We start from the raw sequence: 18,374 nt of genomic DNA, 5'->3' as shown, positions 1-18,374 counted from the left end.
CAATGTAGGAGGAGAAGAGTTAGATTAATGGGATTTGAATTTCCCAGTTGCAGACTGACAGATTATGAGCTTCAGTGCAGAGAGGAAACAGGAGTTACTTGACTGCTATGAGGGGTTCAGACAACTGATGTGTGAGACTGTACAGGAAGCAGCAGAATTCTGAATGTGGTCTTAGCCATGGTGGAGGGGCATCAGGGATGTCTGCATGATAGGACTAATTCCCAGTAATGATCATGCACTGTTTAGCTTAGAGTAGGGGGTGGAGATAAGAACACTGAGACAGGGACAATGGTGTGGGATTTTGGTAGAGTAAATTATGCTGAAATGGGGAAGAGGGACAAATCTGATTTAGGGGACTGGTGGCAAACTGAGAGTGTGAATGCTGTGTGGATGTTGCAGAGGTGCAGTACTCAGGGCTCATGACAAGGACTTGTGGAAGGGCTTGCTGTGAGTATACAAGATCATATCATGGAGTTGTGAATGGGGTCATCATAAACATGGAGACCAAAAGGGTGAGAAGGTGCACATGCAGCAGATTTTAAGGCCCCAAGTGTTCTTTGGATCTGCAAAAGTACTTCAAGGACGAGGTTAAGGACTCATGGATTAGATTGCCAGAAAGATTGTTGGAGAAGGAATCCACAGAAGCATTTAAAGGGCAAGCATGCCGCAAGAACATTTCCTCACACCAGAGTGCATTTCCTCCATATAGAATTAGCCTCATACTTCCATGTATTGAAAAAGTGTGGCTTAGCAGTTTCTTCTCCTTTGTGGCATTTTATTTCCTTGTCAGCTTCCTCAGTGCAGATCATGTTGGGACTTCTTGAAATCGCATGATACTTTCTTTAATAATTGAGCTCTCTTGCATTAAATATAATTTCAGCTATCACACCTGAAAGTTTCTTAATAAGGAGAAAAATGCACAGCAAGGAATTTGTGCTTCTGTTTTGCTGTTTACATCGTCTAGGGTGGTAGGTAGTAGGTAGTTTCTAGACATGCATTCCAGGAGATCATTAATGAACCTAGCCTATTCTGACTTAAAGATTCACTTTTGCATTTTTCCTTCCTTGGGGGCTGTAAACCTCTTGAGCCTTTATTTAGTTCTAAATGTTATGTATATCTGTAAAATAATGCTTAATTTAAACATCTGGGAATATATGCTAAGTAAAGCAATAGTCATAGAAAGTAAAGTGGCACATTTTAAGTTACTGGGTTGGTCACTGTTCGGAACTACACAAAAACATCCGATTGTTATGTAAAGCTCTGTGTGATATGAGACAGTTCACCTGCTGCTAAAGGTTATTACTGTGCAACGATGTTTGAGTGAGGACCAAATATGCATTTCAAATTGTATATTTTACTGGGTGCATTCAAGGGATACATTGCTCTACATGCACTCGGGATTCATAAATGCAGCGTCTAATTTAGTGTCAAAAGTGCTGCAAAATGAAGAAATATGTAAAATATAAATTAATAGCTTTGCTGGCAGGACTAGGCAGTATGATTGACTTTTACTACTGTGTAATTAGGTAAAATTTCTTAAGGCAGTAAGTAGCATACTCTGGGTAAGTTTGGGGAGGGCTATGGGGGTGGAAACTGAAACCCAAATTTGTATGTTACTTCAATGTTTTGCTAACACTTCAATGAGTGCTTTTCAAAGAAGATGTAACACATGTAAGAAGTTAAATCTTTAGTGTCACAGCAAATCAGTCAAGAACAATCCAGTAAGGATTCTAATACATAGCACTGTTTTTTGCTACTTCCATTCTAAGTAAACATAATTGTGCTCTGACAATAGAGACTAGGACATTACGCATGTCATCTGTTCCCTCACAGTCCATTGTGGATCAGAAATAGCTCTTCGAGAAAAGGAGATTAGTTCAGCATGTCTGCCCCAATGAAGGCATTCAAGGCGAGAAAAAAATAACTAAAATTAATAGTAAGAAGTTATTGTGCTGTTGATAGTCGTGGACTGTGTAGAACTTCATGAAATATACATTTTCTTTTCAGTTTCTACCCATAAGAAAGCATGGACAGATGGCAGAGTCGAGGGCATAGTAAGGAGAGGAGGTAGAATGTTTCACAGACTAGGTACTTTTATCGCTTGTTTTCACCATTAAACAAATTAGGTTTAATATAAAGTTGTACATGCTTTGGTCTCATTATGGGTGGATTACGCTAATGCCATTTACCTTAGGCTATATATCTGAAATCTCAGGTCTTCTTAAGCAGACTGTACTTTCATATGTTCATAGCCTCTGCAAGGCTCGAACCCAGGACCCTGCACATTATAGCCAAAGTGATTTACCACTAAGCCATGTCAGATATGTGTGCTCTCTCTTTCTTTCTTCCCCTCCCTCCCTCTTGAGGGAAGTTTCTTGTAATAAGATAATGACTGTGATTCATAGAGAATGCCTATGAAAGGTCTGTATTAATGCTTACTTCTTTAATAGGTCAGAGAATGACATTTGCCTTCCATGCCCAGGCTTGTTACTGATTATCTAATCCCGTACTCATTATTTATAGCTTAAAATGAAAGGGTCAGTGAGGAAAAATAATATATATATATATATATATATATATATATATATATATATATATATATATATATGGGTCTAGGACTATTCACTGAAAGCACATTTCACTGAAACACATTTGACTGTGCACAATTCACTGAAAACACATTTCACTGAAAGTTATATATGGCCTTTTCCCCACTGTAGTGTGACCCTGGAGTTAGAATATATAGTAAGGGGGGGTGTGGGGGGCACCGCCCCCCACATTGGGAGGTGTGGGGGTTGTAGCCCCCCACCTATTTTAAATATTTTGAACTATACACATGAATACTTGCAATTTCAATAAGTTACTCTTTTCTAAACTTAATATATATCCAAACTATATATATATATATATATATATATATATATATATATATATATATATATATATATATATATATATATATATATATATATATATATATATATATTTCCTGTCGATGTCAAAAGAGGAGTGATGCAAAAAACCTAGCATGTTAACAACCATGTTTATTTTCATTATAGCTGTTGTATAAAAGTATTCTCTGACCTTCAGTTCCACTGAATGGGGATTGATGTGCTATACATAGAAACTTTTCCTGGTGGCTTTCAAATCAGATTTTACATAAGAAAAAGAAACACCTTACCTTCACGTTTGACCTGACAACCACCCTTGCAATTAACCTGCCTAAAAATGTTTGCCTAGAGAAGAAGAGAACCGTCTTCCCAACAGCATAGTCTGTTTCAAAATGTACTCTTTCTTGACCAGGTTATTCCTACTAGGCCAGTGGCCTAACCCATATAACTATTTTACTATTTTTTTCTCTTCATGTACAACTCTTATTAGACCTCATAAGTTTCCCAGCTTTACTTGATTTGTAAGCCATTCTGTATTGTTGTATAACTAAAACAAGTTTTGAATTTCCCATATCAGTTAACAATAAACTATTTTAACGTCTTCCTGAACTATCAACTAAATTATTTAATATAATGATTCAGACTCATTTTTTCATTAAAGTTGAATGTGTTAATCTGAACTTATAAATAGTTTTTTACACATAGTAATGTTGTCTCTTCTGTCATTTAACTACCTCTCTGAACTCTTATGTAGCACACTGAGACAGAATCGACAAATTAGAACTTCCTGCCTCTAATTAATTTTCCCTTTTTTAAGAATGGAAATCACATGTGCATTCATTTCTTTGGGTATTTACCTTTGTGCCAAAATTTACTAAAAAGTCTAATCATGCAGCTGTTTGGATGGTGAGCAGTTAAATTGTCTGCACATATTTATTTGTTTATTTACCTTTGTTAACTTGGTAAGTAAACTGGCCCAAAGACCATTTTCTGCCATGATTTGGGTCAAGGGGCAGTAACAACATTTCAGAACAAAATTTAAGAAAACAGATTACCTTCAAAGTTACATTTCAAACCAGCTGGCAGAGCTTGAGTAGTGTCTGTTGTGTGCTTCCCCATTGATGGACACCAAGGGGTCCAGCATGTGCACTGGATTACAAATACCATTGCACAGTCATTGTCTTAGTAGAGGCCTGCAATTAGTAGCATACATATGTGTCCATATGCTGATGCATTGTGTGTCAGGTGCTGGGATGTTAGGGCATCAGAAAGGCAGCCTTGGTCATCCAGAGTATAACTACTCCAACAATTCACTCTCAAGTTTGCACCCTCCTCCATAGGAAGTGGAACAAGGGTACGGTGATGGGTATGGGGAGGTGCAGATGAATGCAAAAATGTTACTCAGAGGTGTAATTGGTTCTCTGCTCATTTTTTAAAGGAATTTTCAATTAATTCCATTAGGCCCCTTTGCCTTCTCAACCTTTAGTTATACAATTATCTATCTTTCTTCTGTGAAGGGTCTGATATAAACCCACAAAACAGACTGTTTTTAGTGATTTAATGTGAACTCCTACCTGTTTAATTTTCCTTGTGTCTGTATATTTTCAGTATGTTTTCCCACATTACTCTTCACTTGCATAAATCTCATAATTGCTTTGTTTGTTTTTTTTTTACATTCTTAATGTACCAATGAAAGTATTACCTCCCTTTTGTATGATTGGCCTGTATTTGTCTCCATCTACTCATTTTCCTATTTAGTCTTCTCCCCTTATTTTGCTTTAACTGGTACAAGCACCTTATTCTCAGTGGTCAAGTGTGCAGTGAAATTGTAAAGATGAGATGCTGAATTTTGTCTCTGGGTTACATATTTTTCTTTTTTTTTCAAAATGTGACACAAGTTACTCAGTCTCAGTGCATAACTACGGGTTGTTTAGCTAGTGAATGCTAATACCGTGTGAATGTTTTGGCTGTGTATTTCTTAAATTATTGTTGAATCTACCATGTTGGGTGAGCACGATACAGTATTTTCTCTATTTTTCTTTTTTCTTTCACTAAATCATGAGCTGTTAACAGATGCCAACCCACTACTTTTTACGGAATACTACAGATGCCTGCAAAATGACGGAGAGAAAGAGAGAGAGGAAATTTGCAGAAGAAGAAATCAATATCCTAGTGTCTGAAGTGACGCGGAATGAACACCAGTTGTTTGGGAGGGGCAGAATTGGACTGACCCAACAGGAGAGGGATCGTATCTGGGAGGCCATTTCTCACAAAATGGAGGCTATCACTAAAGTGCCACGAACAGTTAAGCAGCTTAAGAGGAGATGGGATGACCTCAAGCGACGGCAGCAAGAGAAGCTGGCCTTCCTAAAACGCAGCCTGTCGGAGGATTCCAGTGGGGAAGACTGGCCCTCAGTTCGAAGACACAGGAGAGAAACTGGCCTAATTCTAGTAGAAGGCAAGGAAGGAGTTGCTGTTGGTTTTCCTTATCCTGCCGGTAAGTTGAGTTCCCTGATGTGTATGTTTTACCATCTTCTTTGCGCCAGGTGATTTGCTAAATGTTTATCTATATGTTGCATGTGTTGCTGTGCTGATAAGAACTTTAATGAGCATTTCAGAAACAAAGTAACATGAATTCTGCAAAATATTTCAGAAAGGTCACATATTAACATAGATTTATACCGATCACAAGCGAGTGTGAGATTGCAGGTCAGAGTACCAGCAGCAAGGTGAAAAAAGAAAATCTGGGCACAATATACTATTAGACTGCTTACCTTCATGATGTTTTGACAGGTAAGACCCCCCCCCCCCAAAAAAAAAAGCAGTCTTTTTCTGACTGGGAGGATCATCTAACAATTGCCTTCATAAGCACTTTGACTTTGTAAGTAGTCACCAGACATAATGCAGATGAGTCTGTTCTGATTTTTTTTTTTTTTTTGCTTTTAATTCTGTTTCCCTAATCATACTTGACCATCACTGCCCACTCTCTAATGTTATTTTGCTCTGTTTGTTCTTTCTATTTACCTTGATCTGTAGCACCCCACAGTACTCTTTGGGGTGGGTCGCTTCCTTCTGGACTTTTCAGTTGTCCTGTCTTATTTTTTTTTCAGGCTGTGGGGGTGAGAGTTGATTCTTGTGTTTGCAGTCATCTACTACAAACATAGTTTGTTGCTATTTATCCTGTCTCTTTCCTTGACAGCTGGCTTGGTCCCCTGTGCTCCATCTCCAATGGATTTATTTACATGCACTGTGCACTGAAGCTGCTTGTCCCTTGTCCGCTGCTGCAGGTTGTGTACCTGTTTTAATAAAATGCTGGCACTGCAGTGGCCCAGACCCCTTTACTGCCACCAGAAGGGTAAGGTGACATTGGCAACTCCCTCAGTAGGTGCTACAGTCCATGGTTTGCTATTCAAACTCTGGCCATCTACCTTACAGTTGTAGTTTCATCCCTGTGTGCTACAGAGGTATCTTACTTACATGATCTTGTCTTAACCTTGCATTTGAAGCCTTGACTGCAGACACATGTAGAATGCTAGCTTTGCTCTGAGGGAGCAGTTGGGTATTATCCATATTATTAATAATACATTTTCCCAATGAAATGGCTCACTTGAAAACATCCTTTCTTGGCTTCTTTTCTTCTGGTGACCATTTTCAGGAACAAAAGAAAACTAGAACCAAACTAAAGCAGTACTCATAAGGCAATAAGAAATCAAAAAGAAAATGAACACAATAATATACCAAAAGCTTTCAAGTAAAAATAAACTTCATCAATGCTAAAAACATTGTGTATTCCACATTTATATACCATCATTAAAACAACACACACAATAAAAATCCTTTCACAATTAATTAATTAGAAGAGAGCAAAAATGATTCAGTATTAAAGGTACAACAAATAAATTACTTAAGACATGCCTGTTGAAACCTGAGGATAGGATTTAATGTAACAGTTTGGTTAATACCTGGTGGAACATCAGCCTGAAGTTGCAGAATCCACTTATATTCCCTAACCTCAAGTTTATTATTTATATCACCTCTCCTAATACCTTTACTAATAATATCTGCAACCCTGAAAACAAAATTATGTGATGGACCAGCTTCCTCAAAATGTTTAGCCAGGGAATTAGTCACTATTTTCCATCTAATATCTGAATTGTGCTCAATAATTCTATCTTAAAACCTTCTTACCGATTTTAAAAACTGGTACATGTTTTGCAAGTGGTGAGATATATTACACAACTGGTATTACAAGTTGCAAAGCCTTTAAAGGTATATATTTTATTTGTGAAGGGGGTGTATGAACGATGAATTCTGTTCAATAAAACGACAACAGCAGCAATTGTGGCATGGGAACGTACCAGTTTTAGCTGATTGTTTAGTTGAGATATGCCTGAAAAATTATATAACGTTTTCTGTTGGTTCCTTGCTGTTACATTTGCATTTACATGCCAAATTATATTTAGCTATTTATTGTGATCAACTAGTCTTATTACTGTATTGTACTGAGTACAAAAAATATACAGAGACACCGCTTCAGTTAATACGCTTTACTGTTACATTTTCCTTTCGGATCTACAAGCATGCAGCACAGATGCTGTCAGCCCTCTATGGGAAATTCCCAAAGCTTGTTTGCACACACTCATATTAATACCAAAAAGTCTGATATTTTTCTCAAAGTCTGATGTATAACAGCTCTTTCTTTGTATAACAGTTTTCCTTTGTTCTTCTAATTTATGATTTGTCCTTGATTCTTTGAAGTTTGGTGGTCCAAGGAAACTCAGTTGTCTGAAACGTAATGTTCCAGTACTATCTGTAACCTGATGTTCTAGCTTTATCTTACTTGATGTTACAGCTCTTTACTTCATTGATGTCCTTCCAGCTGCCATCTGCGCAGTTATTTTTACAGACTTTGTTTCTCAGTAACATACTCCTTTACATGAATGCCAATATCTAATTAAGCTATATATACTTGCCAGCACACTTACTATTTTTCTGCATTTTATACAATTTCTAAATTAAGCCTTTATATTTCATATCATTTTTGCAGCTTTTTATTCAAGCTAATAATCATGCTAGCAACAGTTACTATTATTCTTTCAGGTCCCCCTTATTTTATTTTTTTTTGAGGAATGGACTAAACTTTAGTTAAAGAAATTTCTGTATTTGTTTTGTCAGCATTGCTATTTACAGTATTTACTATGACTTGTTGAGTTATTGCAACTCTTTGTAACCTGCAGCATATAAAACAATTTTAAGCTGTCGTTATTATTATGACCCCCAAAACTACTAACACAGGATGTATTAACCAATTTAGCAATTTGGTCCTAGATGACTATCATCTTGTGAATATGCCCCACCAATTACGGGCAGTGTCAGTTTCTGTTTTTGTCTTTTACTATTAACGCTGGGTTAATCTGAAACCACACATACAAACTGTGGTGCCACTTTAACAAACATTTTGAAATTTGAAGGCAATATTGTCCATTTACACAATATTTTGTTCAATTTACAAATTTAGATACATTAGTACTAAATTGTAATCTGTCTGTTAAAGATACTTGTAATGACTTACTTTCGTTGTGCTTGTAAATGTACAATTTGTGAGATATCTAGTTTTACTAGTTTTCATACTAGCCAGAAAAATAGAGCCGGCACAACATGGTTTAGAGGCAAGAATTTATTCCATCAAATGGCAAAAAAACAGACCGGTTTCGGCAGTCGTACAATGCCTTCCTCAGTGTAAAGAAAATTTCACAAACAGCCATATTTATTACATAATGAGTAGAGCAACTGTAATTGATTGGCTGGTCATACTTGCTCTTTGAGCCCTGGTGGAAACAAACCTCCTCGCCTGATTATCCATCTTTTTTCTTTCTGATTCAGTATAGTATGCCGGCCTTTCCTTTGTCACCATATATAATATCAGTAACTGTAAACCTAAAGGTTGCAGTTGGATGAGTTAATACATGTTTGTAAAGAGCATTACTAATGCTTTTGCGTTTGATGTTACTCAGGTGTTCGCCAATGCGATATTGGACTGGTCTGGATGTCGTATGCCTTTTTGAGCTGTGCACCTGCTGTACTTGCAGGGGTTTCATTTGGATTGCGAGTTTTCATACCAAGCTCTTTTAAATCTGCAAAACTTGGAAATGTAATATTGAAGTGCAATATTATTTTTTGGTATTGTTGTCCTATCATAGTACAAGTGGATGGTATTTTTACCATTTGATCTGTATGAAGTAGTGGCCTGTTACCCAAAATGGGAAGTATTTTAACCCATGGTTACTGTGCTGTTTTATACATTGTGACATTTTTGCATGATGTCTTCTCTTGTCAGAACTGTTACATGTGTGAGGTATTGTACAGCATCTAATAGAAATAGAGCTGTTTACTGAAATGTTTATGTCAGTCTTTGATTGTTTCTCTACTTTTATGTATGCCTGACCTTGTTTGGATAACCATGCTGTTATATTTGTGTTAAATGTTATCCTCCCAAATGTACATGCTGTATGCTTTTTACAACTGAAAATGTCTTGTGTTCTATTTTGTGTAGCATTTTCCTAAGTTTTATTCGTGAAATATTGTAATTACCTCTGTTTTGATGTTCAGAATGATGCAAATGAAATGCAGATGACTGTGTTGAATGCTGCATGCCTTGCAGCTGCATTTTTATCTATAGTCCTTGAAGCATGTTCCAGACACTGAACATTCAGCTTGTCTCAAGCTGTACCAGAATATATGTATGCTAGCAAACAGAAATACATGTATTTAACTAACTGTATTATTTCTACATATATTATAGCAACAGATGTGTATATGCATCTAACTAGCAAATAGATGTGCACATGCATTTATACATTTTATACCTTTTTAAACATATCTATCACTGCATACATTCCCTCTGTTTTATTTTAAATCAAAAACTGTCTATATTAGTATGTACTTTTTAGTCAAGTTATATTGCTACTAACTAGAAACACACTGGGAAACAAAACTTTTAGTTTTCTTTTAATACAGTAAGTTAATACAGTTTAATATTGTCAACACAGTGATGACAACCATTACTATTAGAACTGGATTAATCTGCATATGACTCTATACAGTAATTTATTGACAATGCTTGAGGATTTTATTGCAAAGGCATTGCAGTCTTGTTTTTTGAAAAAAAAACACATATATCACAAATGTCAAGCTTTGGCTTGATATTCTATTTACATAGATAAACCATTTACTATATACTGTACAGAATACACTTGCTTGTACAAAGTGTTTTTTGCATTTGTATATACATGGCTGCAATGTACACTCAGTCCAGTTTACAAACTTAGCATTAAACTGAAGCCTGCTAATTATATTACTTGAAACATTAAAATGTATTTTTGGTATTACCACTTTGCACATTTATTTGAGTCCCTTTTGCAGTACTGTTTACACAGTTAGTGTAAAATTGAAAGTATGCCCTTCCCCCTGTAGTATACATCATTTTATTGCAGTATTGTTTATTTGCTTTATGCTGTGAGAACAGAATGTGTGTTTGCCCTTGTGTCTGTTACCTAAACTGTGACACATTTGGTCTTACACATTTGCTTATTTTTTTGGCCATTTTACACGTTTACTGTTACTAGTAGCTATTTGTATCCTCCCTTTTTGTAAAGGGACCTGCATGATTTATTTTAACTGCATACCATAGTCCTTGTACTGAATGTAGTTGGTGTAGTATTTACTTGCAAACAGATTGTTAATGACATGTATGCACAATTGTGACGTCTTATTACAATTACCAAACAGGATTTTTGTAGACTTTTGTGCTTTTTGCTTAATGCTGTATGTGAATACTTAACAATAATGTTTTACTAAAACGTAAGCCATTTGGCCTGGCAACCAGTCTTGTTTCCTTGTCTTTATAAAGTTCAGTACCAGTAACATTTTATGTTATGCAATATTCCTTGTAACTACCCATTCCAGCCTGGAACGATTTGAGCTCACATACTTTTTTTCTTTCCGCGCATTCCAGACGCTTAACCCATAACTCCTTCAGCACTTACTCGTACCTTCAGTCATTTGTTAATATACTTGCAACTTGATATTAGAATGCAGTTGTAATACTTGCCTAACTATACAGAATATTGTTTTTGAATACTGTTTTTGCTATTTTTTTATGCTATTATACAATTACAAAATATTGTAAGAAACAAAAGAGATATTGACTTAACTAACTCGTGCTTAAAACAAATATATTTGCATGATTTACATTTGCTGTTGTCTGCCTTTTGCTGCACTTTAGATGAAAATAAAATACATGCATGTCAGTCTTGTGACATCATGTCTTTTCTGTGTTTAACTACTCTCATTTGATTTTTATACCCTAGAACTGTTTTATGTGAAATGGTTTTAAAATCACTATTTAACTCCCTTGCTTTAACTGAATGAAAGTTTGTGCTGTGTACGCTTAACCATTTTCGAAAGGTAGAATACTACGTCATAAATTATTTCTTATCAGCTTAGTTAACTGCTGTTGCTTTAACTCTTAATAACCAGATTATATTTGTCAGTATTCTGTTCTGCTGACTTTAAAGCTTTTATGCATTTCTGAAAAAGTGTTTGCATATGTTGCCTGAACGTTTTGAACTCAGGCTGACTCTGTCTTAGAAGTTTATTAAATCTTTTTGTCAGTTCACCATGAACCACGTCTCTGTTTTTATCTGTTTTGTAATGTGCAGTGGTTTTATGCCACTTTTGTCTAGTAAGATGTACAGAAGATTTTTCTAAATAACTGACAACTGATATTGTAACTCTGAAATTAACATTTTACATGTGGTAACAGGACATTTATGACATTGCACACAGAAAGCAGTTTCATATAACTTGCACAATAAATGTTTATTGTCATACAAATGATGTTGCTGTTTAAGATACCAGTCAAACATAGATAAAGCATTGACATGAATGTTACCTAGTAAAGTACTATATGTGCTGCAGTTATGTTTATACCAATCTTTAAATTCTGACCATACATGTGCTGGATTATTATTACTGTCTACCTGAAAGGGAGTGTTACATTTCACAGTTCTTTTGTTTATGGCATCCATGCTGTAGAATGAGAAACAAAAAGAGAATTACCAGTTTCTGTGTGGAAGGTGGCCAAATCTTCCATCGAGAAATGTAGAAAGTCCTGCGTTGATTCTAGCAAAAGGTGGTCAAACACAGCTGATAGATTCAGCTATGTGAATGTACAGGACCTGGGGAACTTGAAGAGATGCACTGTTCTGCTACTGGATACTGTGCAGAAGAAGGAGGCAAATGTTTGCACTTGAACTGGACGTACTAACTGAATAAAATGAAAAAGAAGCTGTAGTTGTCACAATACGAAACCATTCAGTCCGTCACTCACCATTGAAGAATTATATGACGTCTTCCTTCTGTTGGTTTCTTGCTGTTACTTGCATTTACATGCATGCATACCCCAGTATTTATTTATTTCTTTATTGTAACCAACTAGTCTTATTACTGTATTGTACTGAGTACAATAAATGCATGGAGACAACCGCTTCAGTTAATACGTTTTACTGTTACATATTCCTTTTGGATCTACAAGCATGCAACACAGATGCTGTCAGCTCTCTATGGCAGATTCAGAAAGCTTGTTTATACACACTCATATTAATACCAAAAAGTCTGATATTTTTCTCAAAGTCTGATGTATAACAGTTCTTTCTTTGTATAACAGTTTTCCTTTGTTCTTCTAATTTATGATTTGTCCTTGATTCTTTCAAGTTTGGTGGTCCAAGGAAACTCAGTTATCTGAAATGTAATGTTCCAGCACTATCTGTAACTTGATGTTCTAACTTTATCTTTCTTGATGTTACATCTCTTTACTTCATTCATGCCCTTCCAGCTGCCATCTGCATAGTTTTATTTACAGACTTTGTTTCCCAATAACATACTCCTTTACATGGATTCCAATATCTAATTAAGCTATATATGCTTACCAGCACACTTACTATTTTTCTGCATTTTATACTATTTCTAAATTAACCCTTTATATTTCATATCATTTTTGCAGCTTTTTATTCACGCTAATAATCATGCTAGCAACAGTTACTATTATTCTTTCAATGCCCATGAAAATCTTTATAACACAACTAGTGTTTTAGTTTGGAGCAGTTTTGATAGGTGAACACAGGTCTATCAGTAACAAACCTACACAATTCAGGCATAGTAGTCAAAATGCCCCATTTATCAGAAATAATTTTCTCTATGCCCTCACTGCACCTACTATAGGTGGTAATATACCGTATAATATTGTCATCTTTTGGGATGTTTATTGAATACATTGCTGTAGAATCATCCCCAAAATAGGGTCTAGCTACAGAATTTCTTAATGTAATAACATTCTGTTTAATATTCGTTAATACTTCAGATTCATACCCCCTACTAATAAACTCTTGCATTACTTCTTCCATCTGTTGGCTACAAATGCTTAAATCAGTATTCAATCCACTTATTCACATCATTTGTCACTTGACAATCCCTTTAAATACATAAGGTACGTGCATACTCTTTCTATGTAGATATTTGTTTCTATGCATATTTTTTCTATAGACAGATGTATGTAAATTAGTACCATCGAATCGCAAGGGAATAGCTAATAATTCAATGGTATTTGGAGAGGCATGCATATAAAATCTCAAAAAAATGTACTTTTCCTTCTGTTGGATCAAATGTCTAAATTAATATTCAGTCTACTTATTTGTGTCAGTTGTCCCTTGACAATGCCTTTAAATACATAAGGTATGTGCATACTCCTTCTATGCACATTTTTTCTATAGACCCTCTATGTGACCCTTTTCAGGACCCAGAAGCTGTCTGTGACTTACCAGTCACAAATTCTGCAAAAGATGGCTTGTGTTAGTCATACTTAGGCATTTTAAGGAGTTCCAGGACAATGATACTAAGTTTTTTCTTCTTTATGTACTGTTTTCCCTTCTTACAGTTATTAAATGCTATTGCACCTTGATGTGTAACACCCTCCCCATTGTTGTAGACCATCAGTCTGTTTCCTTTGGTTGCTTAAATGGTAAGCATAATTTCAAATATTGTATCCTTCTTCCCTATATAAGGAAACCCTCTTTGGTTTACAATATCTCCATTTATACCCTTAACCTGTCCCCACATATACCTTTTCTTTAACTGTAGTCACTACCAAAAACACCATTGTACTGCCTGTGACCAGGTCCTTTTTCCCAGCCTCCTTCCACCAAGCTCACAACTATTCAGTTATACTGAAACCATTCCTGTATTTACGAAGATAGCTGAAAAATGTATTTGAACTCCAACAGCTGAACTTATTTGTCCACTCAGAGAAGGTGTGTATTTCTTTCTTTTCTCATGTGCATATACAGTACCCCCTTTTTGGTACCCCCAAGTTTTGTATGAAACTCAAGACTCATAAATCATATGTGCAGAACACATACTTTGATTGGTAGCTGTGCTTTGGATATGTGAGTTTTGGCAGTGCCTAATATCCCAAGTTAGCAGTTTGATAATGGCCATGACTATCTGTTACTACCGACTTGGTCTTGTTAAAAGGAGTTAAGATGATGACATCACACTAATGTAGGTAAATCACTGCAAGGAGGGAGTGCCCATCTGCTGGCCACAGCAGTGATTTATAACCTTCCTTCCCAGTTTTGTCTAGTTCTTTTTCTGGTTGCATTATTACTGTGTTAGTTGTTAGCTCAGGAACTCATATGAGGTCATTATGATCCCTATAACATTCTGTCTTAGTTATAAAAACGTTATCACCAAAGAAGGAATCAGTCTGCATTTTAAATTTACTCAATCTTGTTATTTTCCTAATAGCCATTGGGAGAGATTTCCATTCTCTAGTAACTCTGATCAAGAAAAAAAAATGTTGCCATTATATTTATCTACAGCTGTAAACAATTTATTTTGTATTGAAAGATTGAAACAGGCAAAACATATGCCATTATTAGCCTGCAGGAATACATTGTGGGTTTGTTTATGTGCCCAAATCATGTCAGCCATCTGTAATAAATACTGAACTGACTGTAGGTCTCAACCTTCTACCATATATGTAAATTAGACAGTTGTTCTTTGTAGAGTTTTTGAACTGTCTTCATCTTATTCACATCCTTTGTGCTGTAACTGCAAAATTTACACTCTCTGCTCTAATGCTAACCCAGTCATACTCATATAGACTGGTATGAGAACATCCACAGTATAGTTTTAATTGTACAGAAACATTTTAACAGCTTTGAAATGAGTAGATGCATCTAAATAATCAAAAAGTCCTTCAAATCAGAGCAGTTTGCTGTTATCCCTTGATTTAAGGCATGGGTGTAACTTTTATTAAAATATTCTTAGTGTATAATGTTACATTTTTGCAGTTATAGTACAATAGCTGTTCATTTTCCCATATGCATAGATGATCCATGTACAGAGGCATATATACATATCCTTTATCCTCTGTAGACATCAGAGTACTTACTAATTTAATGTTATCAGCAAATGTGGAAATCCATACTTGGTGGGTTTATATTAGTTTATCCCAATACCATTGCAAGGAACACCAATTCATCGACCCCAGTTCAGCAAAAATAGTTTCAGCGATTCGCTGAATTTACCGAGGGCAAGTAAATACTTGCCCTACGGCACAACAGATCGACAGCTACTGAAATTGAACCCATCCATGTGGGGGGGTTTCGCCCACCCCCAGCTATATATACCATTGCACTACAGTGCAGAAAAGGGCAAAGTTGTGCTGTAGGGCAAGTATTTACTTGCCCTCAGTAAATTCAGTGAGTCACTGCAATGATATTTGCTGAATTAGGGTCGATGAATAGCTCTTCGCTGCAATGGGATTACAATGAACTAATATAGACCCATATTTGGTCACTACTTGGCGTGGTAGATATGAACACATTGAAAAAGAATGGCCTCAGTGCATACATGGGGAATACCTCTACAAACTTCAGGTAGATTGGAGGTAACCCCCTCAAGCCTCCTCATTGCAATGTTTGTAACTGTATTGTATGGTTATTGTTGGCCTCATGCTGACGGCTTCATTTATCTGTGACCTACATGTGTTTTTGACCTCTGCTAGCTGCTTTTAGGATGAGTGGGGCTCTTTTCTACACTGACTAATGCTGCATTAATTTTGTATGGGTACAAGTGGCTTGATTGAATACTGCTGGCTTGTCATGACCAGAAACCTGGTGTAATGATGGCCTGTTAAAAGGACGCCAACCAAAGTGCATCGCTGAATACTGGATAGCCTCTTAAGGTGGAATAACAATCCCCCTTCAAGTCTTCCACTTAAAATCAAGTTTAGCATCCATTTTTCTTTCCATTTGTAACTATAAGGGCTCCGCACAGCTTCTACATGGTTTTGGGGATCATTTTGCCCTATATACTCTATTGCTTTGTACTGTGTCATTTGCCCTTTGCTTAGGTTAATTACTGGCTTAGCAGCTGTAAGCTGCTTTTTGGGATGTGTGGGTCTCTCTTTATGTTGTCGCCAGCTGCATTACTTTAGTCTGAGTATACAGGGCTCGACTGTTGCACTTTGCTGGCCTAGTCTGCTCTCCAGATGTCCTATTAAAAGGACGCTAATGAAAATATATCGTTGAAGGCCTTTATTTCTCCTTCAGGGTGGATCAATGGGCCTACTAGAGCCTTTAGCTTAATTACTGGCTTAGCAGCTGTTTTTCTTTTCTGTTTGTCTCTACAAGGGCACCACATGGCTTTTATATTGTTCTGAAAACTGTTTTGAAAACTGTTCAGCACAAGTCATTGCACAGCATGAACATATTGTAGTTTACTGTGTTAGTCTGTTGAGCACTATATATTGCACTGTTTAGAGATTTTATAGTATTACTTTATCATTTACCCCTTGCTTTCTGCTGCTTATATTTGGCTGTACTGCTGTATAACCCTGTCCTCTTAAACAGACTAGGGTCGCTGATAGCATGCTGAACTGCTGAATGAATGTTTTGTTCTACTTAATGGAGCCCATATTGCCTAACTTGTATTGTTCATAGCATAATGTCTGCGGCTTTCCATTGTTAATCCCCTAAACCTAATCTTCTTCTACATACTTGCTCTAGCCTCATCTAAGCATAGCCTCTCCCTACTACTGTGCTTTGTTACACCCCCCTTTCTTCTCTAAACATCCTTTACTTTCTACCTTCCCCTCTACATCTGCAATATTAACTAACTCAGTGTTGTCTCCTTCTCCTCTATAGTAATCCATCCCGGGTGCTCCCTCCCTGCTTTAAACGCAAAAGGAATACCTCCGGCCATCACCTGAAGACACCCTGAATTGGCCAGCTTGCCTGGTACTTAGAAAAATACTATTGAGAAGACCCCCCCACCAACAAGATTGTGTAAATGTTTGTTGCTTAACATTAATTAAATGTAGACTTGATGTACTATCTATAGAGTTAATCTGCCCTACTGTGTGTGCGTTCTAGCAGCCTATCGCAGACCTTTTGCCCTCTCCCCCTCCTGTTATCACTACCCTAGAATAGATTTAAACCTAAGACTGGTCCAACTATCCCTGCTGTTTGCTATTTCCTTCTACCATTAGGTGGCAGCATCTACCAATATAAATCCTAGATATTCTTTATAATCCCAACAAGTTTTAGTTTTTCACAAACAGTTGGTTATGAGTTAATATCCTTAGACTGTAAATATCTTCTCCCCCTGCTAAACCACCCTCTGTAAAGGCAGCCTTCTTTTTCTGGCTGGAAATATTTAGCTCACCTTCCAACTACAGCCTTTAAACTGCTCTTTGCTGATACTTTTTCTGCCATACTCACCTCTAGTGTTCTTTCCCGCTCCGTTCGCCCTACGGGCTCACTCCGCTTCCCTACCCTGCCCCCATTTTCCACCCGCCCCCCCAGTACTTCTAGCTTTATTCCTATCTTACCCCACCCACTCAGCCTAATTACCCAATACCAGCTCCCCCCTCATTACTCCTCCCACCTATAGCCATCCTTCTTAAACTCTGTAATCTGTACTCCACCCAATAATTATAGGCCCCTCCTCTTTCCTTAAATCTCTAGAATACCTCCATCACTTTTTAAACCCTTTCTTCTTCATAGCCTTCTCTGTTTTTCTAACCACTGATACCATTCTCTCTATGCTCCAACATGCTGTCCTCAAGTTATCACACTCTCCAGTCCCCCAGCCTCCTCTTTCTGTTCCTACTTCCCTTTTACTATGCTACCTCATATTCCACCTATGCTTGTCCAATACCACCTACAAAGACAACTACCATACAAACCCACCTTCCCCCTCACTCTTACTCCTATTTCCACTCTGTCTCCTCTTCTCTCATTCAGCCCAACCCTCTGCACTTATTCCACCCTAAAGTCTTCTCCTCTAAAGTCAAGATACTGTCACCTGCTCCTATCTACAATCTACCAAAATTCATACCTGGCAGACCAATATGGCTAA

The 18,374-nt window shown here is 36.8% G+C and overlaps 1 protein-coding gene across 1 annotated transcript in view; it reads left to right on the top strand.

Annotated features, from left to right (window-relative positions):
* The window catches only part of LOC122809382 (myb-related transcription factor, partner of profilin-like), a 107,132-nt gene that overhangs the window by 83,469 nt on the left and 5,289 nt on the right, over positions 1-18,374 (top strand). Inside the window, exon 3 of the mRNA XM_044080837.1 lies at positions 4,999-5,388. Coding sequence (XP_043936772.1) covers positions 4,999-5,388 — 390 coding nt within the window. The remainder of the gene's footprint in view (positions 1-4,998; positions 5,389-18,374) is intronic.

Source organism: Protopterus annectens, chromosome 8.part0 (assembly GCF_019279795.1).
Source record: "Protopterus annectens isolate FY-2018-M chromosome 8.part0, PAN1.0, whole genome shotgun sequence".
NCBI lineage: Eukaryota > Metazoa > Chordata > Ceratodontiformes > Protopteridae > Protopterus > Protopterus annectens.
The sequence above is the reverse complement of the archived record's forward strand: the minus strand, read 5'-3'. Positions and strand labels throughout refer to the sequence as shown.